The 21,986-nt window shown below is 43.2% G+C and overlaps 1 protein-coding gene across 1 annotated transcript; it reads left to right on the top strand.

Annotated features, from left to right (window-relative positions):
* Nucleotides 1-13,429: 13,429 nt before the first annotated feature.
* LOC148534719 (uncharacterized) lies at nt 13,430-20,978 on the top strand. The gene is made up of 3 exons (XM_088466401.1): nt 13,430-13,674; nt 17,856-17,997; nt 19,504-20,978. The coding sequence occupies exons 2-3, from the start codon at nt 17,900-17,902 to the stop codon at nt 20,564-20,566; spliced, it is 1,161 nt and encodes a 386-aa protein (XP_088322527.1). The 5' UTR covers nt 13,430-13,674; nt 17,856-17,899; the 3' UTR covers nt 20,567-20,978.
* The last annotated feature ends 1,008 nt before the right edge of the window (nt 20,979-21,986 follow it).

Genomic DNA, 21,986 nt, shown 5'->3' with positions numbered 1-21,986 from the left:
TGTAGCTAATCCTTATTTTAATCCGTTTTTTCTGTAAAATTCAGGAAAGCTTGATATCAATATATCTGTACTTTCCAGTTCAGGAAAGTATCTGTTGCTTGAAAATTTTAGTTTGACAAAATGCAAAATTTTTCCTTTTATTTGCATATATAAATTTAAGGGCCAAATAATGTGCATATTTAAATAGGTGTGAGGCCAAATGATGCGATTATCATAGAATTGCCTCATTAGGTCCTGCCCCTTCCTCGCGGTTCCGCTGATTGCCGATATTATTCTTTCCATGCTGCTCACTTCATTAGGAAGTGGGTGGGATGCAAGAGAAGTGCCTACACTCCGGGGTGCAGGTGGGCTACCTGAAAAATCAGGAGCCATCCACTGGTTTCGGGAGAGTAGGCAAGCATGGCATACATCAGGGCTGGGCTTCGCAAATATCAAAATAAGTGCTAGGCTTTGTATATATCAGTATAAAGGATAGGCTTTGCATACATCAGTATAAAGGATAGGCTTTGTATATATCAGTATAAAGGATAGGCTTTGCATATATACCAGTATAAAGGATAGGCTTTGTATATATCAGTATAAAGGATAGGCTTTGCATATATTAGTATAAGGGCTTGTCTTTGCATATATCAGTATAAAGGATAGGCTTTGCATATATCAGTATAAAGGATAGGCTTTGCATATATTAGTATAAGGGCTTGGCTTTGCATATATCAGTATAAAGGATAGGCTTTGTATATATCAGTATAAAGGATAGGCTTTGTATATATCAGTATAAAGGATAGGTTTTGCATATATCAGTATAAGTGCTTGGCTTTGCATATATCAATATAAAGGATAGGCTTTGTATATATCAGTATAAAGGATAGGCTTTGTATATATCAGTATAAAGGATAGGCTTTGCATATATCAGTATAAAGTAGGGGTGTGCACCGGCCACTTTTCGTGTTTTGGTTTTGGATCTGGATCTTTCTTCGTGTTTTGGATCTGGATTGGTTTTGCCAAAACCACCCTTCCGTGTTTTGGGTTCTGGATTTTGTGTTTTGGATCTGTATTTTTTTTAAAAAAAGAATAAAAACAGCTAAAATCACAGAATGTGTTGGTTTATCTGCTCCTATGCTATTATTAACCTCAATAACCTTAATTTCCACTCATTTCCAGTCCATTCTGAACACCTCACACCTCACAATAGTGTTTTTATGTCCAAAAGGCTATGCTAAGCGACACGAGTGGGCGGCAAAAACACGTGGCCCATCTAGGAGTGGCACTGCAGTGGCAGACAGGATGGCAGTTTGAAAAACTAGGCCCCAAACAGTACATAATGCAAAGAAATAAAAGAGGTGCAAGATGGAATTGTCCTTGGGCCCTCACACCCACCCTTATGTTGTATAAACAGGACATGCACACTTTAACCAACCAATCATTTCAGTGCCAGGGTCTGCCACACGACTGTGGCTGAAATGATTGGTTCGTTTGGGCCCCCACAAAACAAGCTGGCAATTAATCTGTCCCTGCACAAACTGGCTCTACGGAGGCAAGATGTCGTCCTCATCCTCCTCATCCACCGATTCCTCACCCTCTTCAGTGTTGTGTACATCCTCATCCTCACAGACTATTAACTTGTCCCCGCTGGAATCCACCACCACAGGTCCCTCTGTACGTTCTGGAGGCTGATCTCCCTGGAAGAGTTGGTAACTCATTTTTATGAACATCATCTTCTCCACATTTTGTGGAGCCTCCTACGCCTTTCGCTGACAAGGTTCCCGGCTGCACTAAACACTCTTTCGGAGTACACACTGGAGGGGGGGCAACTCAGGTAAAATAGAGCCAGTTTGTACAGGGGCCTCCAAATTGCCTCTTTTTCCTGCCAGTACCGGTACGGACTGCCTGACATGCCTACTTGGATGCTGTCACCGATGTAATCCTCCACCATTCTGTCAATGGTGACAGTATCATATGCAGTGACAGTAGACATGTCAGAAATTGTTGCCAGGTCCTTCAGTCCGGACCAGATGTCCAAACTTGGTCCTGCCTGCCCTGCATCACCGCCAGCGGGTTGCTTAGGATACCTAAGTTTTTTTCTGGCAGCCCCAGTTGCGGGAGAAAATGAAGAAGGAGCTGTTGACGTGTCACGTTCTGCTTCAGCTGACGGTGTTTTCACCAGCAGGTCTTTGCACCTCTGCAGGCTTGTGTCGGCTGGAAAGAGAGACACCACATAGGCTTTAAACCTAGGATCGAGCACGGTGGCCAAAATGTAGTGGTCTGATTTCAACAGATTGACCACCCTGGAATCCTGGCTAAGCGAATGAAGGGCTTCAACCACAAGTCCAACATGCCGAGTGGAATAGCTCCGCCTTAGCTCCTCCTTCACTTTCTCCAGCTGCTTCTGCAAAAGCCTGATGAGGGGAATGACCTGACTCAAGCTGGCAGTGTCTGAACTGACTTCACGTGTGGCAAGTTCGAAGGGTTGGAGAACCTTGCACAATACGGAAATCATTCTCCACTGCGCTTGAGTCAGGTGCAGAGGAAGTTCCTACTTCCTCTCTGGGATGATGAACGACTCCCAGCAGCAGCAACAGCAGCAGCGGCAGCAGTAGGCGTAGCAATGCATGATCCTCCGGTGGAATCCCGGATAGGAGAGTCAGTCATGCCAGAGACATGGTCTGCAGGACTACTTCCGATCCTGACTAAGGAGGAAATTGACTAGGAGGGAGTTGACGGTGTGGTTTGCAGGCGCTTGGATACAACAGGACAACGGGATCTAGGTGTCCATGGACTGCTTACGGTCTTAGCCAAAGTTTCTGAACTTGACAGTAACTTTTTATGAACGCGCTGCAGGTGCCGTATAAGGGAGCATGTTCCTAGGTGGTTAACATCCCTACCCCTACTTATTTCACCTTTACATATGGTACATATGGCAAGACAGTTGTTGTCCGGATTTGGATAGAAATATTGCCAGACCAAAGAGGTGGAATGTTTGGTCTTCTGCCCAGGCATGACCGTGATGGGCTTTTTCATCCCACGGACAACAACTGTCTCCCCCGGAGCCTGATTTAAACAAACCACATCACCATCAGAATCCTCCTCGCCAACTTCCTTCTCAGCGCCAGCTACACCAGTATCCTCATCCTGTTGTACTTCAACAGTGACATCTTCAATTTGCATATCAGCAAGTGGACTGTGGGTGCTCCTTTCAGCACTTGCAGGGGGCATGCAAATGGTGGAAAGAGCCACCTCTTCCCGTCCAGTGCTGGGAAGGTCAGGCATCGCAACCGCCACCACACTTGGACTCTCCTTGGGGATTTGTGATATCTTCTTAGAACACACAGTTCTTCGCTGTGCTTTTGCCAGCTTAACTCGTTTGATTTTTTTAGCGGGAGGAGGGCTTCCATCGTCATGTGAAGCTGAACCACTAGTCATGAACATAGGGAAAGACCTTAGCCGTTCCTTGCCACTCCGTGTCATAAATGGCATATTGGCAAGTTTACGTTTCTCTTCAGATGATTTAAATGTTTTTTTAAGGTCATTTTCCTGAACTTTGTCATTTGGGATTGCATGTGCCCTCTACTATGACATTGGGCATCGGCCTTGGCAGACGACGTTGATGGCATGTTATTGTCTATGTCATGACTAGTGGCAGCAGATTCAGCACTAGGAGGAAGTGGTTCTTGATCTTTCCATATTTTATTTTTATCAGAGAAAATTTGGTCCTCCATTTATGTTATATTGATTTGATATATACGTGCGGACACAAACACAGAAAATATTTTTTTATTTTTGCTGGAGAGTAGTGCACTTTGTGGGTTACACCACCCTTTAAGAAATGAGCCAGCTGGCTCTTTACTTATGGGACACAGGCGCACGCTTGGCGCTGCTCCTTTGTTGATGCACGTGCAGCCACAGTGCACACAATTCACAAACACAGAAAATATTTTTTTATTTTGTTTGGAGTGTACTTTGGGGGTTACAGCACCCTTTAACGGACAAGCCAGCCAGCCCTTTACTTATGACACAGGCGCACGCTTGGCACTACTTTGTTGATGCACGTGCGGCTACAGTGCACACAATTCACAAACACAGAAAATATATATTTTTTTTGTTTGGAGTGTACTTTGGGGGTAACAGGACCCTGTAATGGACAAGCCAGCCAGCCCTTTACTAATGGGACACAGGCGCACGCTTGGCGCTGCTCCTTTGTTGATGCACGTGAAGCCACAGTGCACACAATTCACAAATACAGAAAATATTTTTTTATTTTGTTTGGAGTGCACTTTGGGGGTTACAGCACCCTTTAACAGACAAGCCAGCCGGCCCTTTACTTATGACACAGGCGCACGCTTTGCGCTGCTCCTTTGTTGATGCACGTGCAGCCACAGTGCACACAATTCACAAACACAGAAAATATATATTTTTTTGTTTGGAGTGTACTTTGGGGTTACAGCACCCTTTATCTGACAAGCCAGCTGGCCCTTTACTTATGACACAGGCGCACGCTTGGCGCTGCTCCTTTGTTGATGCACGTGCAGCCACAGTGCACACAATTCACAAACACAGAAAATATATATTTTTTTGTTTGGAGTGTACTTTGGGGGTTACAGCACGCTTTAATGGTCAAGCCAGGCGGCCCTTTACTAATGGGACACAGGCGCACGCTTGGCGCTGCTCCTTTGTTGATGCACGTGCAGCCACAGTGCACACAATTCACAAACACAGAAAATATATATTTTTTTTGTTTGGAGTGTACTTTGGGGGTTACAGCACCCTTTATTGGACAAGCCAGCTGGCCCTTTACTTATGACACAGACGCACGCTTGGCGCTGCTCCTTTGTTGATGCACGTGCAGCCACAGTGCACACAATTCACAAACACAGAAAATATATATTTTTTTGTTTGGAGTGTACTTTGGGGGTTACAGCACCCTTTAATGGTCAAGCCAGCCAGCCCTTTACTAATGGGACACAGGCGCACGCTTGGCGCTGCTCCTTTGTTGATGCACGTGCAGCCACAGTGCACACAATTCACAAACACAGAAAATATTTTTTATTTTGTTCGGAGTGCACTTTGGGGGTTACAGCACCCTTTAACGGTCAAGCCAGCCGGCCCTTTACTTATGACACAGGCGCACGCTTGGCACTACTTTGTTGATGCACGTGCGGCTACTGTGCACACAATTCACAAACACAGAAAAAAATATATATTTTTTTGCACTTGGGGGTAGCACCCCTGATGGACAGAGCACCCCCTGGACAACACTACAGCACCCCTTTAGGACTGGGACACTGCACAGGACTTTGGAGTGGACACAGCCCCTATGGACAACTGACTGCACAACACAGTCCAGCCAGCCCCTATGGACTTTGGAGGAGTGGACACAGCCCCTATGGACAACAGAAGCACAGCGCAGCACAGCACTGCACAACACTACACTGCACTACACTACACTACACAGCCCAGCCAGCCCTAACTCCCACCCTCCCTCTTCACTGTCCACAACCGAGTGAGAAAATGGCGCCAACGCGGGTACCTTATATAGGATTCAAAACCCGCGAGACCCGGAAGGCGGGATGATGACGTTTTGCCTCGATTTCAGATCCGAGTCAGGTGGGAAAAGTCGAGCCTGACTCGGATCGGCCTCGGATCGGGGGGGCTCGGGGGGGTTCGGATTTCAGAAATCCGAACCCGCTCACCCCTAGTATAAAAGATAGGCTTTGTATATATCAGTGTAAAGGATAGGCTTTGCATATATCAGTATAAAGGATAGGCTTTGCATATATCAGTATAAAGGATAGGCTTTGTATATATCAGTGTAAAAGATAGGCTTTGTATATATCAGTATAAGGGCTTGGCTTTGCATATATCAGTATAAAGGATAGGCTTTGCATATATCAGTATAAAGGATAGGCTTTGTATATATCAGTGTAAAAGATAGGCTTTGTATATATCAGTATAAGGGCTTGGCTTTGCATATATTAGTATAAGGGCTTGGCTTTGCATATATCAGTATAAAGGATAGGCTTTGTATATATCAGTGTAAAGGATAGGCTTTGCATATATCAGTATAAAGGATAGGCTTTGCATATATCAGTATAAAGGATAGGCTTTGTATATATCAGTATAAAGGATAGGCTTTGCATATATCAATATAAAGGATAGGCTTTGCATATATCAGTATAAAGTATAGGCTTTGCATATATCAGTATAAAGGATAGGCTTTGCATATATCAGTATAAAGGATAGGCATTGCATATATCAATATAAAGGATAGGCTTTGCATATATCAGTATAAAGGATAGGCTTTGCATATATCAGTATAAGTGCTAGGCTTTGTATATATCAGTATAAAGGATAGGCTTTGCATATATCAGTATAAAGGATAGGCTTTGCATATAGCAGTATAAGTGCTTGGCTTTGCATATATCAGTATAAAGGATAGGCTTTGCATATATCAGTATAAGGGCTTGGCTTTGCATATAGCAGTATAAAGGATAGGCTTTGCATAAATCATTCTTGGGGTTGGGCTTTTCATACATGAGTATAAAGGCTGAGCTTTGCATATATCAGTCTAAGGGTTGGGTTTTGCATATATCAGTATAAGTGTCAGTCTTTACGTATATTTCAGTCTAATGGCCAGGGCTATTGAGATATCAATGGGGCATGGATACTGGGGTGGGCATGGTCGGAACCTGGAGGCATGGTCATTCCCCCTTTAAAAAAACAAAACACTGTAAAATATTATGCGTGGCGTGGTAAAGCAGCACCACGCCCTGCAAAGGGGGGACATTTGTCCCCCTCAGCAGCTGGCCCGGGCTGGGCTCCTCCAGCAGTCTGGGACCGGTACTTAGTACCTGCTTCCCCACTCTCTCTCGGCGCCCCTGCTATGGGCTGAGATTTGCATATATCTCAGTATAAGGGCTGGGCTTTGTATATCTTAGTCTAATGACTATGGTATCCATAACTCTGTATAAGAGCTGAACGTTGACTATCTCAGTATAAGGGCTCGTGGCACAAATATAGGAAATCCCCAGTATGGGGCTAAATTGACAATTGGCCTAGGTCCTCCCTCTAGTGCAGGGGTGGCCAACCAGTCGGAGGCAAAGTGCCAAATAAGATATGCAGTCAACCGAAAGAGCCGATAGCATGCGCGCGCCTTAGCCGCGCACGCAAAAAAGGTGCGTGGCTTATTTGTCACAAAGCCATGCCCCATTTTTGTGCGCACGCCTTTGGTATGACATTTGCAGGAGCATGACCTTGTGTCACACCCCCGTTTTTAGTCACTTTGGGGGCGAGCCCAGGACATTGAAAATAAACATTTTACATAATCTTCCCAATACATTTGAAAGAAAAAGCCAGAGCAATATAGAAAACATTGAAATAGCCACGTTCACATAAAATACATATTGAAATCCAGAACCACATAAAATACATTGAGAATGCCAGTGCCCATTATACTGTGTCCCCTGTAGTTGTGCCCCATATGCAGTGCCCTCCTGTAGTTGTGCCCATTAATCAATGCCCCCAGTAGTTGTGGCCCTTTGCAATTCCCCCCCGGAAGCTGTGTCCATTATGCAATGCCCCCAGTAGTTGTGCCCCTTCTGCAATGCCCCCTGTAGCTGTGCCCATTAAGCAATGCCCCCCATTAGTTGTGGCCCTTATGCAATGCCCCCTGTAGCTGTGGGGGGCATTATGCAATGCCCCCCAGTAGTTGTGCCCCTTCTGCAATGCACCTGTGCCTATTAAACAATACCCCCTGTAGCTGTGCGCATTATGCAATGCCCCAGTAGTTGTGCCCCTTTTGCAATGCCCCTTTAGCTGTGCCCATTATGCAATGCCCCACAGTAGTTGCCCCTTCTGCAATGCCCCCTGTAGCCGAGCCCATTAAGCAATGCCCCCAGTAGTTGCACCTCCAGCACTAGTTCCCCCCCTATGCAGAAACTGATTTTCGAGCTGGCACCGCTGCACAACGTCAGCGCTCCCGAGTCCCGCCGCACCATCGCTGTTGCTGCTTCTGCCACCTGCTGGATCTAACTGGATCCAGCAGACACGCGGGCTCCTCACATCGCGGGTGACGTCATGATGTCACTCGCGCACTGCATTACTGGGAATGCTGGCCTCTGAAGCGATCAGAGGCTTCTTCAGCCTCTGATGGCTTTAGAGACCAGCGTTCTCAGTAACAATGGGGGTCTGTCGTGCCGCGAGCTGCATTAGAAGCTCAGAAGAGCCTCATGAAGCTCGAGAGCCATGGGTTGGCCACCCCTGCTCTAGTGCCTAACCATAACCCTCTACCTAGTGCCTAACCCTAACCATACCCTCCGGCAGCCTTTCCCTAACCTTCCCCCAAGTACCTAACCCTAACCACTAACCCTTACCATAAAAATGTTGAAAAACCATAAAAAGCATGTCAAAAAATTTTTTCTGCAGTGTCGACCTTTTGTCCCTGTCAATCTATTGCATGTCAACCATCTGACGTTGACCTTTACACTGTCGATCTTCTATCAGGATACCTAGTAAAACAGGCAGAGATCCCTGGTTGGTGAAGAGTACAGATTTATCCAAGTGAAGGCAATGAAGTGTGCCCGGGGTTACATACATATTCAGTTGGGCTATAGTAACAATTTTGATAATAATAATCACATATAACATTATTGCAGTAACTGGGCACTGAAAGTCTGAATGTACCTGGTAGTGTACTTGTTAATAAAAAGTAAAGTAGTTACAGTAGTAAAGTAGTTACAGTAGATGATACTTATACATGAAAAGGGTAGAATGGGGATAGTTTGGCACGTTGTGACTGGCAGTTCTGAGGAAGGCATGTGGTATATGTCTGTGGCTATTGCAGCTGCAGCCGCCTTGCAGTAAGTGTGAGGATAGGGTGTAGATCGCATACAAGTTCTCCTTAGAGATTTACCAGACTTCCACAGATGGGGAAAATAGGAAAGCAGTTTTGTAGCATTCATCTTTGCCTTTCCTATGTCAGGAGAGTGTAATGAGGGTATCTTCAACCTAAAAAGGACCATCTGGAGTGCAGAGAAGCCCCCAGGCCTAATGACTGCATCCCTCCTTTTCTGATCCTTTGTGGTCAGACAGCCCTTTCCCTGCTAAAATGGTCCAATAATGGCTAAACCTGAAGCACTAATTGGTAATGTATAGCTGAAAAGAGTTACATCCTTCTCAAGAACCCTCTCCCTACCAGATACATTGTATGGTGATTGGAGTGCATTTTGTTTTGCTATTTATATTTTTTGGATGATTTGTTTCTAAATGGGAACCTGTAATGTGAGAGCTGAGGCACTGTGGGAAAGTGGAAAAGTCACTAACAAAAGAGGACGGACCAGGACACATCTGTAAACGGTATGTACATATATCACATGTGCTAGTGTACGTTATCAATATAAATGTTCATTCTGACATCTGATTTTACACATTTCATGCACAGAATGTACTGCAGGAACTTTGCCATATTTCTGCTGATTCCCAAAGTCCAACCAGGGTCAGAGAAAATGGTTCAAAAAAATCCCCAATTTTTCCCCCTAATCTGAGAATCTTTGGTGACAGAAATCCAAGTCTGAGTAATATTTACTCCTTTAGCAAATCACGCTCTAAAAGCACCAGTGACATGTAATACTTTCTAGCATTTTGTTCCCATGTCGCTTTTGTTGTACAGTTTCATCATCCTTCTACCTGCAGCATCTTCTTTGCATTTCCCTTCAGCTTATATTCATTTCCAAAATCAAAACTAATAACTTTAGAACACTTGTCTGAAAGAGCCCATAAACTGATACAACTGCTTGAGTGTTATGACTTTATACTAGTGACTTGCAGTTCGGTGTTTCTGAAATATAAACACACCCAAACTTAGGCGTTCCGAGTCAGATCAAGTCCCAGTTCGGAATTACTATGGGGTTCCGAGTCAGATTGAGTCCCAGTTCGGAATTACTATGGGGTTCCGAGTCAGATCAAGTCCCAGTTCGGAATTACTTTGGGGTTCCGAGTCAGATCGAGTCCCAGTTCGGAATTACTATGGGGTTCCGAGTCAGATGAAGTCCAGTTCGGAATTACTATGGGGTTCCAAGTCAGATCAAGTCCAGTTCGGAAATTACTATGGGGTTCCGAGTCAGATCAAGTGCAGTTCGGAATTACTATGGGGTTCCGAGTCAGTTCAGAACTCAGATTTAAAACCAAACTCGGTCTTTGGATTGCATATAAACAGGTCCAAATTACATGATTTTAGCTTTTTTATTGATTTTTTATTGATTTATATCGATATATTTTTCAGAATTTTTATAGATTTTGAAGGAATCCAAAACCGAACCAAAACACTTGAGGGTTGTTTTGCCAAAACCAAAACACGACGATGAATTAGAACCAAAAACAAAACATGGGGGTCCGTGCACATGTTTACTTTAAACGTAGGATAGTATTATGCAGTTAGATTTACTATAAGTCTGTTTATTCACCTGAAATTAAACACAGCAGAAATTATAACTAAAAAATGCAAAGAGACAATAATCAACTTACTTTCAATAATTTAGGATACATGTCCACTTACAGTGTGGTTTCCATGAAGATAACGCCATGCTGCAGTCACCTAAATGAACACACTACGATGGGGATGTAGTTATTTATTAGTTATGTATCAAACTATCTCTTGTCTTTAAATTGATGACAATCACACTTCATTTAGAAGAAGATGTATCAAACCTTAGAAAGAGATAAAGTATTTAGCTAGCACACACTAAAATGACAGAAGCTGATTGGTTGCTACGGCCAATTCTCCACTATATCTCATTCTAATATTTGATACACCCCCCCACCCCCATGGCGTATTTATCATATATGGCTGAAAAAAAACAGATTTTCTATTGCCACTTATCACAGAGAATGAAAATGTTTTATAGAACTGGGCAGAGTTTTGCAGGTTCATCAGTCACTCCCCATCCCTTCTGTGCCCCCGCATGATTCCAAACACATGTACACTGAACCGGAAGCCTGGATTTGGCCTTCCAGGAGCAGATTTAATTAAAAGAAAATGAATTTTAGTAATAAAGCATTTTTTCCTATTAGGAACTCCTGAAATGGTGATAGCGATTGGAGGACAGGCACTACTTGTACCACCGCTGTCCATCCTAAATAAACGTTGGCTAGCTATCACCAAGCATGGCTCCACTGGCAGTACCGCTGGTGGCAGCCTTTGTTAAATAGCACAAAACCTTATCTCTGGGAAAGTACTCCATTTTTTCTGGAGAAAGGGATTTTTGGGGCTATATAAACAGGCTTCCAAGTCTAAGGGGCCCATACACTACCGACGGATCGCCATGTTCCTGCAACCTAGCATTGCAGGATCGGTGAAATCCAACATGTTGGATTTCATTGATTTGCTTATCACGATCAAAATATGATTGTGATTTGCACATCGGTGAAATGTAACATGGAGTGTTTCACCGATCCTCCGACGGATCGCGGAACATCGATGGCTGCTGACCGGCTGAACAGTGTTTCCGATCGCAGGATCATGAGACCAGTCGGTAGGTTATGGGGGCCTTTACATGCATATTGAAAGGTTTTTCACGTGTGCAGGAGTAACTCAGATTGGTGTAGGGGTGTGAATATTCTTTTGTTGAACTACTTCATGTTCCAATGCACACTCAAACACCTTTCTGAAATATAGTACAAGGGGCCTGATTCAGAGGTGCTCGCTGTTTGTGAGCACACTCTGAATCAGGGCGGGGATTTATTTTTTTTGCCTCCAGGCCGCTCGCTAAGCTGTGGGTGACCGATTATCGCGACCATCGGGCTTGTGAGGATACCCTGTGGTAGGGTCTCAGCTCTCGCAAGCCCGAGTGGACTTCCTGCTCTAATAGAGCAGGAAGTCCACTACTGACATCACGAGTGGGAAGGGAACGCCTGCGTTTGTGCAGCCACCCCCCCTCCCCGCCTACAAAACAGGGCGAGCTGTCAATCAACACCGACAGCCGCCCCATCTTGTAGCGAGACCCGTTGCGACTGAGCTGCCGTCGCAGTACGGGTCTCACGCATGCGCACGCCGGAGGCGGTGCGTGCGCAGTCGGGGACCATCGACCTGCTTGCGAGCGCTGTGCGCTGGCGAGCGAGTCTGAATCAGGTCCAAAATCCTGTCTACATTTCATTTTGTTTCTGGCATGCAAGGAAGCAATTGGATCATGTAAAACTACAGAAAATAATTGTTGCATTATTTTTTGTTTGCCTTCACATGTAAACACTACCTGCACAAACCATAAATGCTTATGGGGGAGATGTATCAAGCCTTGAAGAAAGAGAAAGTGGAAAAGTTTTTTAAAGCAACCAATCAGCTTCTAATACTGCATTTATCCTGAAATTCCGGGTCTGACCCCGAGGTTGGAACAGGGTTCCAATCTGGATCAGACCCGGAATTTCCACGGCGCTGACCCAGGATATTTCTGAGTTGGCGCCGTTCACACCGGGCGTTGAAGTGGACCCTTTTAGATGACGTCATCTCCAAACACCACTGAAGCCGGCCAATCGGCAGGCATGCGGCACGATCCAGGTCACCGTGACCCGGTTCGTGGCATTTACACTGCAGGGTTTCATGGGTTATTTCCGTGTTAAACCCTGCAAGTTACCTGGGTTGGATTGGGTCACTTGACCCGGCAATCCAACCCTTTCCCCTTTTACACCAAGGAGCTCCCCGGGTTAACCCTGCAATAACCCGGGTTTTAGCTCTGGTGTAAAAGGGGTATAACTGTCATTTATCTACCACAGTCTTTGAAATAACAGTTATAAACTCATTTGGTTGCTATGGGCAACTTCTCCACTTTATCTCTCTCGAAGGTTTGATACATCGCTCACTTAATGTGGGTGAAACATAGATGTTGACATTATGAAGCCAGGCATATAAAACCTGACTCAAACATGACATTTTCTACCTACAAGAAGTGGTTCTGCTCCTGAACTTCCAACTTGTTTTCCTATTTCAGTACCTAATTTGTCATCTAAAACACCCTTACTGTCAATACATTAATTCATGGCTACATTTTACTTTTCCCAATAATTTCTAATTTGCAAAAAAGATTATACTGAAATGTTAACCTCAATTAATTCATTCACTTTATTTGATATTAGTGAGAAAATTGAAATTAGATTGTCTGAAAAGTCTGTTTTTTATGTGATTTTCATGCTTATTTCCAGGAGTTTTTCTATGGGTAGAAATCTACAGCATGTCTACATCCAAAATGTGTATGAAAGCTAGTTTAGAATAGTCAGGTAAGCTATTTAAAATCAGGTACAAATTAAAAAAGTGTATTTGTGAATGCTCTACTATGCATTCAGGTGCATGCTGCAATTACAGCCCAGACATGCAGCATGCATAGGAGCTAATTGCAATGACTTGATACATCTGATGGATTTATATAGCTGACTAGGCAAATATATTTTGGGTTAGCCCAGTTTCTATACTTTTTGGTTATCTCATTTATGTGCTAGTATTCCTGTTAGTGGTATTGTCATTTACTTAATAGATTTCTGTCAAATAAGCAAACAAAACATATACCTTCTTTTAAGTGGTTTATTGCAGCTTTAATATATAAAGCCCCAAGTCTATGTATTCCCTGGAGCCTGTGGTGTGAGGCCCCTGGCTGTCTGGGAGGATTTGCCTACCTTGGACAAGCATTCACAGCAGTGGTAAGTGAATATTATATGAAATGTTTTTTTCATAGACTAAAGATATTCTATATGTACATATATGTGTGTGTGTGTCCTCATACAGTATACTCCTATGTGTTCACAGATTTTGTAAAGCAGTACAGATTAGCGCTATACAATGTTATATTTGGAATGTTTGTTTATTTAAGGATTCTAATTAGTGGTCTAGGTTTATTATTATGTGTTGGCATTCAAAACCTAAAAATTCCTTTTATCCACCAACTTAGATTGCCTGATATATATCGATATGTATATTATATCTCTATTCATACTATCCCTTTAAACTTACACAGGCTGTCCTGTATTTCACCTGGCTTTAATCAGCCACAGAACCTGTGTACTTCATGAGTGTCCCAGTTTAGAGGGATAGTATGGTAAGCCTATACAGTATATACACAAATCTAAACCGGGAGGCACTGACACTATGAATCTGTAACTGCATCCGGTACCTTCCTTAGCAACTCCAGAGCCCATAAACCGGTATACAGGGAGGCGGCACTCGGGCATAAAGAAAAACAGGGCTGACGATGTATTGACATTGAAATGTTGGAGTAATCCTGCTGTGGTCTGACTCCTAGGGCCTGGCCAAGCTTTCTATCACTTTCTTTCTTTATTACATATACAGTATCTGCCTTGTGCACTACTCCTCCATCCAAGAGACCAGTCAAAATAACAACCAAAACAAAATCTGGGTACATACCTAACAGATCTATCTGCAGATAATGGTGTTCATACACACTGAATGAGATCCAGACTATGGAGTCTATTTACTAAGCTGTGTTACGAGATAATGTAATAAGGTACCAGCCAATCAGCTCCTAACTGCCATTTTTCAAACACAGCCTTTGACATGGCAGTTAGGAGCTGATTGGCTGGTACCTTATCATCGTTCACTTTATCTCCTAACACAGCTTAGTAAATCGACCCCTATAGATAGACACAGTAAAATGCCGACTCTAGAAAGACACCGGATGTTACAGTCAATAGGTCGACTGGGACAAAAAGTCGACACTAAAGGTCGACATGTAAGAATGTTGACCGGTACAAATGGTCGACTTGGTCAAAAGGTTGACACGAAAATGGTTGACCCAAAAATGGTCTACACATTATTTTTATTGTGGCTTAGGTACTTACCGGAGGGTTAGGGTTAGGAACCAGGAGGGAGGGATAGGGTTAGGCACTAGAAGAGACAGTTGGGGTCAGGCACCTACCCTGAGGGTTAGGGTTAGGCACCAAGGGGAGGGTTAAGGTGAAGATTAGAACTAACAAAAAATAAATTACAAAAAAACCATGACCTTTTGTCTCAATCGACCTATTGACTGTCTAACATCTGGGGCGGGATGTAATAGAGATAGAGTCTGCCGGAGGTGCAGGATGCAGGCTGATCTCGATCATTTTTTTTAAAGTTGCAATCATTTACAAGACAAAGCCAATTCGGCCAGTCTGCATCCCGCACCTCAGGCAGACTTGATCTCTATTACATCCCGCCCCTGGTGTCTAACTAGACTCTTTCGACCTTTTTACTGTCTATCTGTTAATCCACATCCACACTGAATCTGTCATTCAGTCATCTGGCCGGGGGGGCGCGTCATGCCACCCTACCCACGGCCTCTGCAGGAAGGGTCCCCCCTGTACACAACATCACGATCTGCTGATATATTGGGCATCGGCTGTGGAGCACAGCCAACGCGATATGTCTGTGAACGACGTCATTCACAGACATATTGCTGGTACACACTGGCCGATGGGCAAACAATATATTGGCCAATCAAGTGATCAGCCAATATATCTGCCAGTGTGTACCCAGCATAAGAGACATGCCAGAAGAGACTTTTTTTTTATATATGCTATTGCATTGACCCACTGACCAGAAAGTAGTGTCTGTGCTAGCATTTGATCACTGTGCAAACACTAGTCCTGAAACTAAACTCCCATAGTTTAGGGTCTGATTTTTGTAGTACTACAATTAGATAGCATCCCTTAACGCTGCATTTCACAGGGATAAGCATCTGAAACAACTTTTTAAAATGGTTGAGGATGTTCCCTATATAACTAAAAATGGCATGCATACTGTAGATGTAGCAACACAAATATTGGAGCGCTCAAGTACCCACAGAACTGGCTCCTATGGTGATAAGAAATGCATTTCGGTGCTAGTTAATGGCATGACACTGAGAGTACTTGCTGATCGCAGCAGAGAATGAATGTATGCTGACCCATTGTCTTTATTGCGCATCCGTTGCCATTGGCTAGCACATGTGCATAGACATATAAGTTAGAGGAAGGAGGGCAAGAGGGTCCAGCCTGCCAGTACTGGATGAAAAGATCCCTCTCTGATGGAGCTAAAGCTGGGCATACACGACAAGATAAAATGTCTGTCAGACCGACAGACATTTTATCTGGCAGCCTGCCAGCTGCAGATGTCCGTGGCATATACTGTGAGATTTCTCTCACAGTATATTAGCCGACATCTGTGCTCCGCCACCGGGGGAAGGAACACAGGAAATATCTGTCTGTCGGCCGCGGCTGGGCACACACTGCCCGATGCGGCCGACAGTTTACCGGTAAATATCGCATTGGACGGGCATGCTGGACAATCCGGCATGCCCGACCGAGCAATATTTAACCCTCAGTCGCCCCCCACACGCTACAATTATCGGGGCGATCCGCAGATATCGGGCAGATCGCCCCGATAATTATAGTGTGTATGGCCAGCTTAAAGGTGCCCACACACATTGCGATCTGCACACGATCAGCCGATGTGTACGATTTGTGTACGATTTCCCTTGAAACTCTCCCTGGCAGCTCTGCACATGATCTGCACATGATTTGGTGTCCAATCTTCAAACGATCTTCCCCTGCATCCAGACTTTCACAGTGCATAGCGTCCTAGATTGTCAGATCTGCCCTACTGCACGGCAGATCTGAAGATGCGATGTGCGACCTGCGGGGACTCATCGCATCGTGATTGTGTGTGGGGACTCACGATTTCCTCACGATTTTGTCACTATCTGTCGTTCCAATGCATCAGAATCAGCCAGATCGGGTAAAATATCGCTACGTTCCATCTGCTAGCAATTGGAGCCAATCTTTTCAGAGCTAGAAAAATATCTCCATTTTGTAGTCCCCACTGAGCATTATCGAGACTTTGTAACTATATTATATGTACAGTATCCAATGATCTTATAATATGGAGAAAAAGACATTGCATATGATCAGTGACATGGTACTGTAAGTTGTGGAGTGTAGTACATTATGTTCACCCAGATTTTATGACATGTAACCTGCTTATGCGCACCTACCTAGCAGCTACACTATGTGCGCATCACCCCGCTATCGGGATATTGAACGTATTCCCTTACTTGGACATGTCAGTTAATGTGGTATGATTGCTCTTGTGGCAGGAACCCAGAAGCTACTGAGTATTCTAGAAGCTACGTATAAGGCAGCAATTGCAGTGTGTGGCTTACAGATACAGATGCAGGAAATATCTGTGTGAAATTACCAAGTTGCACCCTGAGGAATTGCACAAATCCTGGCCTGTTGGTGGGGCACTCAGCAGTGGTATAAAGTGTAATGTCTAATGGCTCTAATTTCCAGGGACAGCTGGACAGGGCCACTTACAGCATTGTGTTCTGTGTTGAGGACATTTCTTGCCATCTGTTCTTCTAATTTATTGGCTTAGCTGTACTGTAGGAAAGTGTGTACTGTAAATTACAAAATGTTGGTTTATGCTTCTATCCAGTGTTCATGCTATGTTGAATGGTTTAATGCGGTTTTGCAATATAAAGTACATGCCTAAAGCAGCGCAGTCCAGGGGTCCACATGCAAACTGTTTTTCATTAAGGTACTGCATCATTGTGTCCTACATGTGTAACAGCACTCAGGCCGTGTGTAGTCACATTCCATTCAGTGATGACTGTACAATAGGCGTAATGCACTAACAGATGTTGGTCTTTGCTTTTGATTAGATTGTGTATATGTCTTGAAATTCCAACGGCTTTTTTCTTGTCCTTTTTTATATTTGTACTTTTCCACTGTTTAGTGATTCCACCTTGAAATTCCTGTGCTTCTTGATTTTGGAGAATCAAAATACTTTGTACACATAAACTGAGTCTTTTTAAAGTGTTGACTTTTTTTTTTTTTTTTTTCTACATAAGTGTGCTGACTGTCCCAAGCACAGTATCCATCAGCAACGGTAACCATGGATCCGGGCCACCACACTGCATTCTTACTAGCCATACTCATCTGCATCCTCCTGCTGCTTCTTGCTGTGTCTGCCCTGCTAATGTGCTACTGGAGGTAACCTAAAGTAGGGGAATGTGGGTAATGTAAACTGAGTATCTGTAGTAGAATGGGTAGGAGATAAAGGGGTCCATTTACTAAGCAGTGTTAGGAGACAGAGTGATAAGGTGCCAGCCAATCAACTGTCATTTTTCAAACACAGTCTGTGAGATGACAGTTGGGAGCTGATTGGCTGGCACCTTATCACTTTCTTATCACTTTTCACTCTGTCTCCTAACACTGCTTAGTAAATAGACCCCAAAATATCCTAATCGTAAGTACAGTACAATGTTCTATTTAATTTTTATATCTCTGCACAACTGACTTCTCTGGAATTTAGGACTGAACTTGGTTACTAATGGAGACCATTAAGGGGTCTAGAAGTAATTTGTGGGGAGGGGGAAATGTATCAAGCCTTGGAGAGAGAGAAAGTGGAGCAGTTGGCCTAAAGCAACCATTCAGTTTCGTCATTTAAAATACTGTGCTAGACAGATGACCACTAGTCGGCTGGCCTCTTACTCTAATCTGCAGCAGCCGGCTGTGGGACCCCATGGGTCACGCAGCCAGTCGTTCGTCCACAGAGTATCCGATGCTGCGTTGGACAACGCAGCTCAGATACGTAATAGAGCAGGAGGTGTGATGCCTCCAGCTGCATTACCATAATTGCAAGGATTAATTGCCTGCGTGCAGCTTTGCAATTGCGATCCTTGCTGAATCAGGCCCTTTGCACCCACCACCAATAGGCTGCTACAAAGGTGTTGCAAACCCTAGTAACCAATCAGATTTTAAGGGGTGAAGCTACTAAAGTGCAGGTTTACAAAAGTGGAAGTGTTACCCATAACAACCAATCAGATTCTAGAAATTGACAGCTGGAATTTGATTAGTTGCTATGGGCAACACCTCCACTTTTGTAAACCTGCACTTTAGGAATTCTACCCGTAAGTGTCTTTTATTTCCAAGTATTTAAAAAATAAATAAATGAATGCAAATGTCTGGTTGTTATGGGTTACAGCACCTTTTAAATGTATTATGGGCACCAGGTGTCCATAATTATATATGATCTATGCTGGTAATTAGAGTTGAGTTGACCAATGCAATGCAATTGGAATGTTATTTAGCACAGTATTAGTATTATCTTTTAATTTTAAGACACCATAAGGTTGCAGCAGCGCTGCACAAAGGGATAAAACTGACGAGAAAATACATAAATACAGACAGTATATGAATTCACATAGAAACATAATACCAGTGTGCAGTTAGCATAACCTATGTAAAGGCATGGAGAGGCTGCTGCCTGCTCTCACAAGTTTACAATGTATAGGGGTGGGCAGAAGAGGGCAGTGGCTGCAGAGTTAGGTGGAGGGGTGATACGCTAGAATAAAAAAATGGGTTTTACTATTATTGCGCAGTTTAGTTTTCGACTTGTCATAATGTTTCTCACAACATTATTTTAACATGTTCCTGTATTGAATACCAATTATATTGGGTATTTAATATTGAGGCCCTGTGGTTATTATTTTACAGGAGAAATGGCTTCAAAATAAGAAATAAAAAATCCTCTATGAGACTTGGGGGACTGAGGAGAGATCAAGCCACGTCCATGAACAGCTTTACCTGGAGTGTTACTGACCCAAAACATCACATTTATAATGATCTTGAAGAGTCCCAGGCATTCTCTCTGCCAATTACTGTGGACAGAAGCAAGCGCCTGACCTCTCCTCTGTTTCTGGATAGCCATATATTGAGTATTAGTGATAATGAGGAAGGATCTTGGAGATCTGAGCTGGTTAACAAGACTGCAAGGAAGAAAAGTGAGAGCTCGACACTGTATTCAGGGCTCCAGTGTATGTTGTCCAATGTGTTGGAAAAGCATTCAATGTTCAGCCTGAAGGCCAAAAGGCGCAGCTCTTCCCTGAAAAGTGGACTGGATTTGGATATGTTAATGGTGCCTTTGGAGTCTCCAGTGCATGTTTCCTCTGTGGCTGCTGGTTCTTTTCAAGCAGCCAGTTTGCCAAGAAACCTGAGCCGGAGCAGCACTCTACTGTGTGAGAATTCCAGCGACCAGCAATTTACCTGGGACACTGCAGGGTTGTCCATTCTAAGCAGCCATGTAGCTCATAAAGAGTCCTGTTCTGTTCCCAGTACTCTACAAAGAAAATCTGAGGAAGACTCTAAAAATCTGATTATCATTCAGAAACCAGTCTGCTTACAGCCAAAGGCGTGGTTTGTCTCTTTTGGAAACAGACCTATATCAGACGGAGCGCAACTTGAAGATAAGGAGCTTAACAATGTAACAAGTTTAGACTCAGGAGTGGATATTATAGAATTACCAAGGAGAGCTGAGTTTGGTGACTTGAACACTATACCAAAGCCAATTCCTGGTGGTGAGATTGAAAGCCATGTTCCACTTATTCTCAAACATTCAGGAGAGAGGAAGAGCCAGCATGAAATGCAAGAACAGATACTGGAAGAGTGCAAGGAACTCTCTATATCTCATCAGGAGGCCGCCAGAAAGCTGAATCCAGGACATTATGGTAGAAGTTTGTGGGAGAAAAGAGAAGAGCGTCCATTAATAGGAGTTAACTAAATACAATTTGCTGAACATTGAGTTCTCTTTAACAGCACATTTAACAATGCACATTAGCAGCTACAGTACCCTTTTTTTTTTTTTTTATATATTTAATATATTTTTGGTCTTCTAATGAGTTCTGGTATGCTTCCAAACGTACATTCCTACTTCTAGTTTCAAATAGTCTTTGAGGATTTTTTTTCTCACAAATAACCATCAACTTAATGATTTTAACTTTTCTTTTAAGTTTTTGACTTCTCCCTATAAATGGATGCACTCATGAGTTTTATGGATAATAACAGATTTATTTCAAGTGTGTCTTTCATGATCATAACCTACAAATAGCATAAACGACATCTGCACACACCTAAAATAATTGCTATTTTGCTGTTTGAAATGTTTTTTATTTATTTTACAAATACAGACTCTAGTATGCTTTATGTATGTCTTTGTGTTTTTTATTTTAAGTTAAATAAATTTTAATAACTAAACTTTGTAATATGTCCTTGTGGTTCTGTTGTGGGATTTTTTTTTTCTTTTCTTGTGTTTCTTCATTTCCAAAACCTTCCGTTGATCAATGTAATCGGTTCCCAGGGTTAGAGTAAACATTCATGTGGCGCCCATGTTTGATCAGATGACTGGTCCAAAGTATTCATTGAAAAAAAAGCGTCCTCTTGTGGTCATCACCAGTTCCTGCATTTCTTGTGTACTTCTTCAGAGGACAATTGGCCCTGTTAGTTCTAAACAAGAGTCAGGTTAGCATACATATCATGTTCTCCTTTTTTATATTTATCTCTTTGGGCCACCTTCCTCCACAGATGTACTTTTAGAAGCAAAATCTAAATTAGGAGCACACCTGAGAATGTGCGAAATATATCTATCTAGCACTAAACGGGCACTTACAGTGTAATACATTTTGAATTGTTTGTAGATCTTAAAGTATATTCAGATTAGGTGTATATCAGAGTTTCTTGAAATAAGGCTTATCCATTTAGTCTTTTAATTGTGCTCTTCACGTCTGGTTCTCTCTTCTAAGATGACATTGATGGTCTTCAAAAAGTATGTATCTTTTGTCACTCCTGACTCATGATGGTTTCACAGATAAGGATCTCTTACTATGATGGTTGGTCCTACAGGAAAACCCTTGCACCAGAGGTGTCCCTAAACAGGGTGCATGTTGTTGTGGTAGAGCAGGTAGTAAATGCCACCCTTATCACCCAACATGGTTTGTCGCATGTATTCAACACTATGTATAATTTATTTGTATTTGCTTTTTTTTTCCAACGAAGTTAATGTGTTCATGACCAATATAAGCTGCTGTGCCAGCAGATCATATAGACTTCAGTAATATTCAGAACTGATATCTGATGTTTTTTTATATTACTCCATAAAACATGGCAAAAGCCCAGCCCAAAGATCAACGGAGAAATAGCACAGC

This window comes from Taudactylus pleione, unplaced genomic scaffold, assembly GCF_031769625.1.
Source record: "Taudactylus pleione unplaced genomic scaffold, aTauple2 ptg000065l, whole genome shotgun sequence".
Taxonomy (NCBI): Eukaryota; Metazoa; Chordata; class Amphibia; order Anura; family Myobatrachidae; genus Taudactylus; species Taudactylus pleione.
The sequence above is the reverse complement of the archived record's forward strand: the minus strand, read 5'-3'. Positions and strand labels throughout refer to the sequence as shown.